Here is a 13,636-nt window from a genome sequence, read left to right as displayed (position 1 = left end):
CGGAACCCAGAGGCGCTGGGGCATGCATGGGGGATGTCCCCTCCCTTAAAGAAATTGAGCAGCTCCTGAGCACCGGGAGGCCTTCCTGCAACCATGCTGATGAAGTATGGCCTAATCTCTTCTTAGGAGACCTGTAAGTACAGCTTTATGGACACACCTCCGCCACACGCTCTGTTAGTGTGCCTCATAGGTGCAGCTTTAGACAGCTCATAGTTTTGCTGATTGCTGTCATTTACACTGCAGACTGCACGGTTTCCAAGGTAAAATTATGGCTAAGCCAGTACTTGGTTCTTGGTTAGCCCTTAGAAGCAATGCATGGGCTGATGCTCCAGCAAATGGCTCGGGAGATAAAATGGCATTGCTTCTCCTGCTCTGTGAACATCTCTGCGCCCGTCTCGATTTGTGTTTGTCTTTTCCTTAGAGTAACAGCTCACAACAGATTTGTTTTATGGAAGATGGGTGTGACCCATGTTTTAAACGCAGCCCACGGCACAGCGTACAGCCATGGAGGCCAGGACTTTTACGGAGCAACCATTGATTACTACGGTGTACCAGCCCATGACCTCCCAAGCTTTGATATAAGCCAGTTCTTCTTCTCTGCGGCAGAGTTTATCCACAACGCCTTGAAGACGCCAGGAGGTACGAAATTATCGTTGGTCGCATTTTGACGTGAGTTGGCAGTTGTGAGTTGTAACAGGTCAGCTCCATGACCTCAGTGGTGACAACTCACTACATGGTCTCCTGCTGGTGACCTGCACAGTGGGTCGCAGGAGGAGGGAGTGCTGGGTACATGGATGTAGCTCTAACTAGGTCCCAAACAGGTGACGTGAGAAAAGGGATGAACAGTGCAGGAGAGAGATTGGGGCAGAGAGGAAAGGAGGCAGAGTGGAAAGAAAATACCTGGAAGGAAAGGCTGGTTCAAAAAGGGAGAAGCAAAAACATACATTTAAAATGGACACCCTCATTTGAGACCCTCTTATGGCAACTATATTTATAAGAACAAATGAATAAAGAGGCAAAAGTCCTGATTTCTACAGACACCAAAAGCATGAAGAGGTTCATATATTGCAGATGATCTTCATGTTATGAACAGGGCCTGCAGGGCTGTGCACCGAAGGAGAAGATTTACTTTTACTCAAGGAGATTTATAGCATGTTGCACGAGAGACTGAGTTTCTTGGCACGGGTGCAATAAAATACTAATTAACCTGTATTACATAAAAGTCCATTTCTTAGCATGAATAAACTGGCATTAATGGAGCTGTCTCAGTCTGTATCACAAGTTCTGCCTTCAAAAGAGAATTACAGTCACAGCAAATTGCCTTATTATGCAATAGTACCAGGCCAGTCATTTTTCTTGGTGGCTAATGTGTTAGTGCCATCCTTTCAGGCCAGATTTTCGCACACTTCTTCACCCAAGTGAGTCCCTCTGAAACCAATGTGTCTGATTTTCTGCTTGCTCACAACAGAACAACTTCATTACTTCAACAGGGTTTTCTTTGATTTACCAGTGTTTCTGAGATCAGGTTGGGATCTCATGGCACTTCTCATACAAGTGAGCATAACAATTCCAAACTAGACTTAATTGCTGGCAGTTTGTGAGATCTATCAGAAGGGTAAGAAATACATCATGTTTGCGGTGTTACTCTGACCGAGCTGGAGAAGGCAGAAGGGGTTTGCCTTCCCTTTATATTAAACTTCATCCACTGTACTGCTTCTCTTCTATGGTTATAATTTTTTTTTTTTTTTTAACCAGCTAAAATTTTGGTACATTGTGCAGTTGGAGTAAGCAGGTCAGCTTCCCTAGTCCTAGCATATCTCATGATAAATCACCACCTCCCATTGCTTGAAGCCATCAAAACAGTGAAGGAACATCGATGGATTTCACCAAATCGTGGCTTTCTGAAACACCTGCGAAATTTGGATGTTCAGCTACGGCAAAAGAAGGACTGCTGAAAGGGCAAACCCATTTACACTCATTTTTCTGAGTTTCAGCCTTCATAGCCATCATGCATATACAGCTTCCTATGATCAATGCATGTTGAAAAAAATGAAGAAAATTATGCATCAAAGAAAAAAGTCAACAGAACTGTAAATGGATTAATTCTGATAGCTCAGTCCCTCCAAGACCATCACAGCCACCGTCAGCACCGTAAGCACTGTGTGCTGCAGAGCTGCTGTGCCTAGCGTGGTGTTACCAGATGACCCCACTAGAGTGGTTAAGATGGACCGACTTTGTTCCTGGCTTGTGCTAATGCCAGAGGCAAGTTCAGTAATTGCATCTAGCTGTACAGTATATTTGAGTCCCCTTTACGTGGGAGTGTAACATAACCAGGTTTCTTGGTTTGGTTACCGTTCTCATGTGCATGTCTCATAAGAAAAGCTTTTTGTGTTTCAGGCCTGGTGATGTGGCAAGAGCAATTTCTTATTTTCTTAACTAATTATTCTTAATTTCTCAATAACAAACCTTTTCTTGTGTAAATATGTTTTCAGCAAGATAATGTACATTATGTAGTACATTGAGGACATTAAAAAAAAAAGTCAGATCTTGAACTCATCAGTTCACTTTCCCTCCAAATTATCCCAAATCAGTTCTGTGTAAATGGCTTTGAATCATCCCTGGTTTAACATCAGGTAGGGACTTAGTTAGCTTACATCAATGGCTAGGCTTAATTGATACAAATTAGTTTTAAGCTGTTTTGAGGATGTCACTTTTCCTATCACCAGTTAATCGGTACTTAAACAAATGTGATTTTTATTACAGCAACAGCATTTGAAAATCATGCTACCACTCTGCCTGAAAATTAGCATTTTACCTTGTGGTGAAGCATGAAGCAATAATCAAATGTATTTTTGGCCTTTGCTACCAGTTCGATTTATTGATTAGCTGACCTTATAAGCCTCCCCTGCCAGATTAAGTAAATACATTTCTGCTTGCTTGTTTGCATTTGAAGCATCGGTTCTGATCATTTTCCTCTCTGCTGGAAGAGATGCGCAAGCTTATTAGAAGACTTAAATAGTGGTGCCTTGTGAGTTGAACCTCTTCCTTTCCCAGATCCCCTATCATCCTTAATTCTTGGAGAGGTTGTAACATGAATGCTGATTGTGCCTAGCATTTAGGGAAATGTATTTCACTGCACACAAATGCCTTGCAAAATAAGCATATGTAAGATCCTTTCAGAGGTCTATTTGACTATCTGTTCAGATTTTCCTAAATCTTGCCAAAGACCTCCACTGATGAGAGAAAGAGAAGACATCATAGTGTAAAAAGATCAAATAGAAAATCACATTTAAAACCCGACAGTGCTAGGACAATCTTTACATCTCACAAAACAGCGGAGTGGTGGAGAAGGAGCTGGGTTTGCTTTGAAGTTCTCCACTAGAGTTAGTAGGGATTTATATGAGTTAATATTTCATTATAATTTATACTTATTCACATTACAGTAGGTTTTAGTCTGGAAACCTTTTGAAGGCATGGCATTGAAAAATCCGAAATTCATGTGAGTGAAATAATGCATCTTAATGGCTTTAGGCTAGGCAAAATTAGACACATGTGAGCAAGATTAATGGCACCTCCCATCAGGATAATGCTTTGCATGCCCCTGAACATCTGTCCCATGAAGCCACAGCTGTGAAAGCTGTTCCTGTTGTAAATTAGTACTTTCTCTCAGAGATGCTGCTCATCCTGGGAGAGTATTGTTTCACCAGGGGTAGAGAAGAGAAGAGTAAAGAGCAAAGCTGAGTCAGTATGGCATCCATGCTACCAAGGACATGGTAGTGATCTTGTACAGCAAGACTTACTAACCCCAGTGGAGGGGATGAATTAGTCAGAAACTCTTTCCAAGGGCACTGGCAAGCCACAGAAGTGTTTTTATGCTGTGGAGTTAGTGTCACCTGTATTTCTGCCTGCCTGTATTGCTCCCTTCCTCACATACAGTTTAACTTTGGCTCCAGGTCTGGTCCGAGAAAAAGATTCCAGTCAACATAAGCAAAAGCAGTAGAGTTAGTCCTGTAACTTCTTAAAATGGAAAACATTATCTGCTGTGATGTGCCAGGAGGAAAAGAGACCTTCTCACCTGTCGCTTACACTACCCATAGTTCAGGTCATGATGTGATGTGTCATTAGTACTTCACTGTATTCTTGTATTTGTATTACAAGGGAAAACTTGTATTTCAAATATTGGTTTAGCAAGTTAGAGTAAGGAGCCAAAACAAAAATTGTGGCACTTTGTTCAGAAAATGCACATCGGTCAACAGGGTCTACATAACCCAAGTGACTAAAAGCACTGAATGTTAACTCCTAACCAAGGGAAGGTCCCATTTTGCAAGACACTTACATACCTAACGGTAGGCTGAGTGCCTGCTGAGCTGGCCAGGGCACCCAGGCTCATGCAGCAGTGCCTGCCCAGGAGCCCACAGGAACTGTCAGTTCTGGAGATCCAGCCTGACCAGGAGCCAACTACCCTTCATCTCCCCTGAAACAAACAGCTGCACAGCCTTTCCTGCCCCAGGCTTGCCTTATCATGGGGCTTTTCCTCAATCTGTTCTGAATTCCTTTATCCTTTTTCAACTTTTTTTTAGTGTTTAGCTGCAGAATGCATCTAGTCCACAGCAGAGTGCATTGCAGTTCAGGAATGAGCTCCTCCCATGGAAAAGGACTATGCCAGAAAGAAGAGTTAGACCTCCTCTGAAGAGGACATGAAAATCAATTGTATTGTTCTTTTGAGAGCAGTTTTCATCTGGATCCAATTCCTGAGCCACTTTACCAAGGTGGTCATGAGGGCTAGTGCCAGCTCAGCAGAGGCTGCTAGTGTGTGTCTGTGAGCAGAGAGCACAGTGAAAGGGACTGTCCCAGCTACAGCTGTGGCAAAAGTAAATCAATCACAAAACCACAGTGTCATCTGGAGGGAGCCATGTAAAATTCCACTGGAAACTTCCCTTAATTGCATTTTCCAGTACAAGAACTGAGGGCGTCAGATGAAGTCAGTAGAAGCCAGGTCTGAAACAAGAGGAGGGGGTTTAGGCGAGCAGCGTAACGCCTTGCCACTGGATGCTGCAGAGATAAAAGCCTGTAAACGTTCAAGGGGTAACTGGAAAACTTCAGGGAACAGAACTGCATTCAGGGTTACCAAATACTTAGAAACTCCAACCAGATCTGGAAGCTCATGAGCTGCAGCCAGCTGGATGCTGGGAGAGTGTTAGAAAGCAGTAAAATTCATGCCTGCGTGTTCTTACTTTCTGTAGGCACCCACTTACAGCCACAGTCAGACGCAGGATAGTGGGCGTGATGGACCTTTGGTGAGGCCCAGGACAGCTGCTTTCATGCTCTTTATTTTCAGCTCCCCCCCTTAAGATCAGCAGTCCCCTCTTTCCTGGTAGCTTATTATTAGAACTGGGTCACATGAGGCACTTGGGACTGTGTCTCCGTTGAGTTGACCGACATTTCCTTCACAGAGAGAGCTTAGTGCTGGCGAGCACAGCAACACAGCTTACGTGGGGAGGGGAGTAGTGGTTTTTTACATATGATTTGCTTAATGCAGACTTTTCGTTTTTGTGGCTGTTCCCCGTTCCATCAGGGATGTAGCGCTGAGCTAATCCGGGAAGGTGTCAAGACACGTGCCGTATTTAGAGACAGCCACCTGCTTGGGAACGTCAAGCGGCAGCAAAGAGCATGCTTGAGCAAAAAAATTCCCCAGGGGATTCTGCAGCAGCGGCACCCAGCAGGCTCTCCCCTGCCTAAATCTGCAGGGGGGCCAGCGCCTGAAGCCGGTCAGACCCCGTCGGCCCAGGAATGCTCTGAGCCTGGCGCTCCTGCTGCCCGGGAACTGCCAGGTATTTTGGACAGCTGCAAGGTGGAATTAAATCACATGGGTGACTTAATCAAATCTCCACGCAGGCGATATCTAAGTGTTATTTGAGGCTGAGCTGTTCTGAAGGGCTGGGGAATACAGTACTTGTTAACATATGTTGTCCAACTACTTTATTTAGCGTTGTTAAACTTTGTTGCCTTAAAATAGACTTAAGATTAGCAGAGAAGAAAGCAAAAGGACTACGCATTAAAGAAAGAACCTACAGAACGGAATAAAATTAATTAAAAAGAGAATAAGATTTTCTCTATTGCTTTGTATTATCTTATAATTATTCAACATACAGATTTTATAAATGCTGCAACATTTACCATATAAAGCACAAGACAAACTTATGATCCTGAGTAGCCTTAAAATTGAACTACATTTGGTTTTTAAATTAGAAAAACTTAACTAGAGTGAAAATTTTCACATTAAAAAAAGTATTCTAATTTTTGCTGTTTGTATGACAACTTGATTTGCAGTTGAAATTTCTGACCAAAAAAAAGGAAATTAGGAATGACAGCAGACTTCACTGTTTATTTCTCAGACTGGTGTGGAAGGTTGTTTCGCTCTGGAGCATGGAGAAAACAAGCAGTCATCTGCACTCAACATGCCTAGTGCCCAGTGTTACGCCAAAACAGGTTCTTTCCACCACCAGCACATTGCAAACTTGTTGAAATATCTGGCAAGTACAATTACAATAATTCCTAAATGAGAGAAGCAGGAGGAACTAACGATCTTTTGGCTAATTGCCCACTGACTACAGCTAAAAGTGGACATTCTTTTAGCTACGGAAAAGGAAAGGCTAAAAATGAGATAGATGACGATGGGGAAATAAAACCAGGTTTTGTAAATGCAGGTTACCAATTGCAGCCTGCTTCCTGATCTCACTTCATTTCCAGTCAGGAGCGTGACACCCTGCAGATGAGGCTTGGCGGGTGGCTGCGCACTGGTGGGCACCCAGAAACGTGGTCTGGCCCTGGCCGGGGAAAGGCAGAAGGCAGCACAAAATCCAGTACTTCACTGAACTTCTGCCTTGGTGATGAGAATGGGAAACCAACCTCTGCCTTTCCAGTCAAACCTTGTAGCTATACTTGGAAATTAACTTTTTTACTTTATTAGAACCATTTGGAGAAATAAGGATTTGCAGAATTGAGCCCCACAGGTAGTAAAAGCACAGATTTAAGATTCTATCAAAATCCCTGAAGTGGTCTTAACACCATCATTGGATTTTAGACATTCTTCTAAGCACAGTTTTAAGATCCCCTTTTAATGCATGTAGGTATATATGCTAAAAATTATTCTTGCATGTTTGTTTTCAATCACATTCCATTTCTTGGGGAAAAAAAAATGGTGGGGAAAACATGTATAGACAACAACAGTTTGTACATGTAGTAAGGAAAAGGTGAACTTTGAGAACATTTAGCTAACAGGAATAAAAATGTAAACAAGTTGGTTTGCAACAGCTGATCACTAATATTGAGCTTAAATACACGGAGTTACAGACTACTATCAGTGAAACTGGAAGTTTATCAATTTATGTTTATCAGTTTATGCTATAGATAGAATTTTCTTTATTCTGCCAACATCAAGAAGCCAAATATGAACAACACCTGAAAATAAGGTTTGATGGAATCTTCTTGAGGTGGAAATAGAGTATTTGCATTTAAGGTCCAACCCAATACTCAGTGAAGTCAATAAACAGAGGATGTTTCTGTTACTGAGCAAACCCGTCCCAGCATCAGGACTTCTGGCACAGCTAAAATAACCCGAAGAACTACCATAAATTGTCACTGCTTGTTCCTGTGGAACCAGCTATGTGCAGTTTCTGAGGAGCTACTTGGAAGTTAAAGATCAATCTAGAATTAAAGCTGTATTTTATAAGAAATACTTCTCCTTATGACTCTTCTTAGCAGAAATTTGACAGTCAGCCTCTTCAGACGAGTTAAATATCTCTAAAATAAAGTAGGGGCGGCTTACTTTACATGATGTTTTTCATCCTGAGGATTTTGAAGTGGTCAACAAACTGATTATTAAATATTTGCCTGGCTATCAGCCATTGCTGATACACAAGGCCAAGGCCAAGACCCTTTGGGTTGAAACGCAAAATATTTTTTACAGTGCTACACAATGAGTAGCTGAGGGCCCAAGATGTAAAACATCTTGCAGAAGTCAAACTTCATGCTGAATTTTAAGCAGGCAGGTTTATCAGCTGGAGTTTAGCCAGAGCAGCAAGGCTAACACCACTCCAGCAAAGAAACATCGTACAATTACAGGCTGAGGCAAAATGCTTACAGGCTATGCTAAAACCTGTGTTCTTTCAACATACATATTTCGAATCCAGTTATAGGAGGACCTGACCTACCTCATGAAGCGAATTTTTGTGAGGTGTTTGGGCCAGTAATTCCCAATGCCTTTGTAGTTAAATGTATCCTGTAACACTTGTTAAATTTATGGGGAGTTATAGGCAGGAAACTGTCTTTGCAGAAATGAAATTACTTGGAGTTCTGCATTTTCTGCATCTATTTTGAGTATATTCAGAAATCACTTTCTTTTACTACATTGTTCTTCCTTACACAACATGTCTCAAAGCATGGTGGGCACTGCGCTCTGCAGAAAGGAATACATTACAAGACAACAAAATATGCTGAATTGTTTTTTGTCATGAGTACATGACTTTTCACAGCTCCATAGCCCATAACAAGAAAGACCTGAAGAGGCTTCATGTCACCCATGCACTGAATGCTGCACATTTTGCATGGGGAAGCAAAGAGCAAACTGCCCATGGCCAGGAAATGCGTTATTATGGAATACCTGCAGAGGACTTGATTAACTTTCACCTTGGCATGCATTGCTGTACCGCCTCTGAGTCCATTCACAAAGCCAAATGGTGAGTTCCTCCCCTGGTGGTAAGCCGCTGCTCTGACACAGCACTTTCATTAAGTGATCACAAATTACTTTAGCAGCATTAACTGAACATCACTCAACCACTTGGGTAAGCCTAATTATCTACTTACAGACATTGTCTCCATTGGCAGGTGGAACAGGATCCTGAAAGATTAGGAGTAACCCACAAAACTATATCCACATCAGTGGCAAGGAACACACCTGGTCTACTGGTAATCATCAGAGTGTATCCTCTGTAGCAGGAGAGGAAAAAAAGGCAACTCTAAAAGGGAATGAAGCTGTATTTGGGTGAGTGGGAAGAAAGATTCTGCATTCTCAGTCAAAAACCACTGATTTTTTAAAGTTTTTCTCTATTGATTCATCAGAATACACGACACAAAAATTGTTACTTTCTGGCTTGAGAAACAGCCAAAAGCTACAAAGAGCTATCATAGAGACATGCCAATAGCCCATTTACAAAGCCTAATGCCATGTGTTTTCCTCTCTTTCTGGACTCAGGTCTTTAGTGACAAAAAGTGGTTCGTGATTTATGAAAGGGATGAATCTAATACCCTGGAGGTTACTTTATCTCAGCTGCCGCAAATTGGATCTCTCAGAGATGAGATGTGAGCGAGGCAGAAGTACAAATGTATGCAATCTGTGACCATGGCACTCTTCCGTGCAGCCTGGAACAGCACTACATGTATTCATTTCTATTTTGAAGGGAAGATTTTCATTCACTGTATTCTTGGAAAAAGCAGATCTGCCTCGCTTGAGCTAGCTTACCTTATGATCTTCTGTCACTTTCCTCTGGGCAATGCTATCCAAAGAGTTATCTAGTAGCGAGGAATTTCGTCAAGCTGAGGGTTCCTGAAACACCTGCAAGATTTAGATACGGAACTGAGATACAGTAGACACCTATGTAAACTCTTATGAAATTAAAAAAAAGATCAAAGTGTCAGGAAGAAACGTCAGACAGACAATCTGAATATGAGATAAAGATGAAAGGAACATGACCTAAAGCTTTAGCAACAAACCTGTCTTTGGTCTCTGTTTCCCCTCTGCGTAGAGGGTCTCTGCATTTTGTATATTTCAGTCACCCTTCAGTCACTTGGTTAAACGGAGGCAACAAATGTGCTAGATACTCCTCTAGGATATGTTCCCAGTTTGTTGTCCATTCTGCTCATGAAAACTCATAAAACTCAACTCCAAGAGAAAATAAGCCCCTGTTTAAAGTTAAAGCTCTTAAGGATAAACCTGGACATAAAAAGATGCTGACCTGTTTTGCTGCATTGGGATCAGCAAATTAAAAGGTGAGAAAAATGTTGAAGTCCAACACCATATAAGTCACCCAGATCGGGGACAGAATTTTCCACCCTGGTTATATATGCTCAATGGCAGGGGACTGTCCAGAGGTACCTTCATCCCACCATGCCCTATGCCCAGCTCTATCTTAGCTTTATGGACGCGAGATTTACAGCAAATGTGATACATTTACAGCCATAAATTACCCTTCTTTTTATGCTCGGAATTCCCCATTCCCACCAAAACTTTCTTTACACACACAGTGCTGTGTCTCCAGTGCTGGTGAACACAGAAAGAGCTGAGTTCTTCAATTTTAACAGTAATATTTCGTAAAGCAACTGGTCTTTCTACCCAACCCTGTTCTGCTTGCTCAGAAGACAACTTTTTCCTAGTGCCCTGTATTCTGTCAATGTCTCACAAAGGAAAGTGGACTGCAAAGATAAAAACCTAATCAGACTTTTGAAAGGACTACCCAAATTGACAAGCTAAGCTAGACTGTCCTTGGGTAGTTCTCATCTTAGAGCAGGTCCTGGAAAACAAATCACAGTTTTAGACTTGAGTCCTAGACATGCAGAAGTAAAATACCTGGGGAAAGACGCCGGTGGCAATTCCAGCATCTCAGCAGAACTACCTAGCATCTGCCCAGAGCTCACTTGCAGCGCGCATGCGTTTCTGTGCAAGATAGATAACACAGCGCAACATTGGAACACCAACACTGGGCCAAGCTCGTCCTTGGAGAAACTCCCACCAAAAAACCAGCAGTGCAACCCAGGGCTGAATTCACCCGCCTATTTCCGAACAGAGGAGTCTGCCAAGGACGGTATGGCCTAAGAGGCATACAGAGCTGGCAGGCTCTCAAGCGTCAAAATAGAACCAGCATCGCTGGCTGCATACATCCCATGCTTCGCAGGCGAGACACAGGCAAGAAAAACAATCGAGTTGTCTGGTGGAAAAAGCAGCGTCCCAGGACCGCTCTGGCCACGGTGTAATTGTGATCAATCCGCGCTGGCAAGTATCAGCTTTCCATGTGTGTTTCGCCTACCGCAGGCTGCCTGCGGAGAGCAGCTCGGGCAGGCTGATGCATGCTTGTTATCGCTGGCGTAAATATCTCTGCCTTGTGTTATTGTGGCACAAAGCAGCTGGACCATTTGAAAATCATTTAAAAAGCACTATAAAATTAGGGCTCCAGTGCTCTTATTTTATGACTTTCATGAGCAGCCATTGCCTAGAGAGAAATTATCCTCTTTATTTTCAAGGCTAAAGGTTCTTTTAACATTCATCAAAATCAAAGTGCACCCTTGGTAACACATTGAGCTGTTACTTATCTAGTACAGACTCTTTACCTTCTGCATAATATCACATTTGAGATCTCAGTTCTTCATATACAACTCATTTCATTATGTCTGCTCTTGTTTTTACCAGGTGAATTTGCATAGTTTCAGGAGAGGCTGACTGATGCCCTGAAACATATTCTTTCCATAATTCCTAATTTTTTTTTAATTTCTAGAACAATAGCCTGGAGTATTTTTGTTAGTGATCCTTCTATAAAACTGGTCAATTACCTCTTCTGGCAATGGATTTGCACAGACCAATTAAGCACTGTAAGCGAAAGACTTTCAAGGGCATAAATAGTACTTAGGTGCATAACCTGATAGACTCCCCTTTCTGCCTTTAAAACATCTCTCCTGCATATATAAAAAAGAAAGTCTTTGATAATTTTCTTTTTTTCTGTTCTTGTTTTCACAGACAGCTGCTTTACTAAACTCAGGAAAACGGTGAGTGAACCGAAGCAGCATGACAAAATGCAAACAGTACAGAGGGAAAGCCATTCTTTTTAGAAATAAAGAAGAAGTGCAGCTGTATCAACCGTAGTTAAAGCTCAGATCTGAAGGGCTTAGGAAGAGAACACTGCATGAAATCTTCAGCCGCAGAGGTTGCGAGTTGGGAGTGGTGAGGTCCTGCACATTCCCTGTCCTGCAGCTCAGGAAAGCCACTGTTCTCTTCCGCGGTGTTTAACCTGCCTTAGGTTTCTGTAAGAGACTGGTCACCTTATTATTCAGACATCAAATACAGACTGAAGATAATAATTTCAAAAGTCATAGCCTTAGTTCACGATTCCCTGTTTGGACAGGATTTTGTCTTTATTTCCTCTGGGGGTAGCAGGCTGCATTGCTGTGCCAAAAGGTGGCACCCGCTTTCAGATCTCTGCGAGGGGTGCTGGTTGCTGCTTATAGATCCCACTGTGGAAGCACGTGTAGCCACGCAGAGGAGCTGTAAAGTGAAGATGCAGTGTCCTGCATAGAGGAGATGTAGCTCGCCAGAAGGCAGACTGCGCATCCGCGAAGAGAGCCTCGCCACCGTGCCAGCACCTCTGCTAGCAGAGGGAGTCTAAATTTTTAACTGTAGAGGTCTTGCCTGTCGTCACCCAGTTTGTGATTCATCAACAGGATGCTTAAGCTAGCAGGGGGGCAAGATGGAGTTATTTGGTGATCACAACCGTTTATGGCGCTTGGGAAGGCAGAAGACGGGACGGGCATGACCAGCAGGCCCTAGCACAGTCTGCTGTCACCACGGATGTAGAAAGTGGGACAGGCATTTAGTAAGTCAGGATACGAAAGCGTATGAGTCAGGATACTCAGATCTGTGGCACGTTTTTCTCTTCCAATAGTCAGCAAGCCAGTAAGCACCTTCATGTGTCTGACGGTCCCAGAAATAGAGAAAAGGGCCCAACTGAGCTGACCTACCTCTGGGCTCCTGCATTTCATCCCGGATTTGATCTTTTGGGTTAGGACTGATCCACCCAGTCTCAGCCATTACTTGGGGCAATGGTCAAGAGTGAACGGCAGGAGAAGAGCAGAGTCCAGTGTAGTCCTCTCAAGACCTGGTCCACCCCTGGAAACCACAGGGTTTCCAGGACCTTGTCTGAGCTGTGCAGGAGCTTCCTCCCTCCTGAGCTCATATGTGCATATGCTTTTTCCCTCTCAGGTACATACACTTCACTTAACAGAACAGAAACAGAAAACCACAAAATCCTTTCCACCTAGAGCTTTCAAATTCTTGGACAGCCCTGACTTGCCTTCGTTCTGGGGATAAACTACCTGTGCTGAACTGTTTCTTGCTGTTGTCTTAACCAAAAAACATGGCAAATTAGCATTTTAAGTTAATGGGTCAGTGCTGAAAGGGGAGGATTTTCCTTTCCAGCATGGAAGGGGAACAGATGTATGTAGAGCATTGTTTCCCCTATACACACATGCCTACTAAACCCTCAACATGTAAAGGGTATGTGCTTGCTCACCTCATGTCCAGAGCAGGATTAAGCATACCCTGGAGGTGCTTTGACCTAGATTATCAGTTGTGGGAAGCCTGGCAAAAGAACCCAGGCTGTAGGATGTCCTGGACGAGCCTGATTCAAAGTAATTTTGTGCTCTGTTAAACCTATTAATTTCCAGGAAGGCTTAATCTACTTCTGAATAGCAGGTGGGACCCCGTAACTCAGAGCTGGGTGGCCAAAGGGCAAAAGAAAGCTCTTGGATGCTGTCAGCACTCTTGTGGTGTTGCCAGCAGCTACCGAGCTTCTATCACTCGCTTTCCTTGTAA

General features: G+C 43.1%; 1 protein-coding gene across 1 annotated transcript; it reads left to right on the top strand.

The window, feature by feature from the left end:
* Positions 1 to 23: 23 nt before the first annotated feature.
* On the top strand, positions 24 to 1,955 carry LOC104618334 (the record flags this gene model as incomplete). The annotated part of the gene is made up of 3 exons (XM_010283901.1): positions 24 to 133; positions 422 to 639; positions 1,756 to 1,955. Coding segments are annotated over 3 exons (528 nt in total), but the record flags the coding sequence as incomplete, so codon positions are not given.
* Between the last annotated feature and the right edge of the window lie 11,681 nt (positions 1,956 to 13,636).

This window comes from Phaethon lepturus, unplaced genomic scaffold, assembly GCF_000687285.1.
Source record: "Phaethon lepturus isolate BGI_N335 unplaced genomic scaffold, ASM68728v1 scaffold54513, whole genome shotgun sequence".
In the NCBI taxonomy this organism is placed as follows: Eukaryota; Metazoa; Chordata; class Aves; order Phaethontiformes; family Phaethontidae; genus Phaethon; species Phaethon lepturus.
The sequence above is the reverse complement of the archived record's forward strand: the minus strand, read 5'-3'. Positions and strand labels throughout refer to the sequence as shown.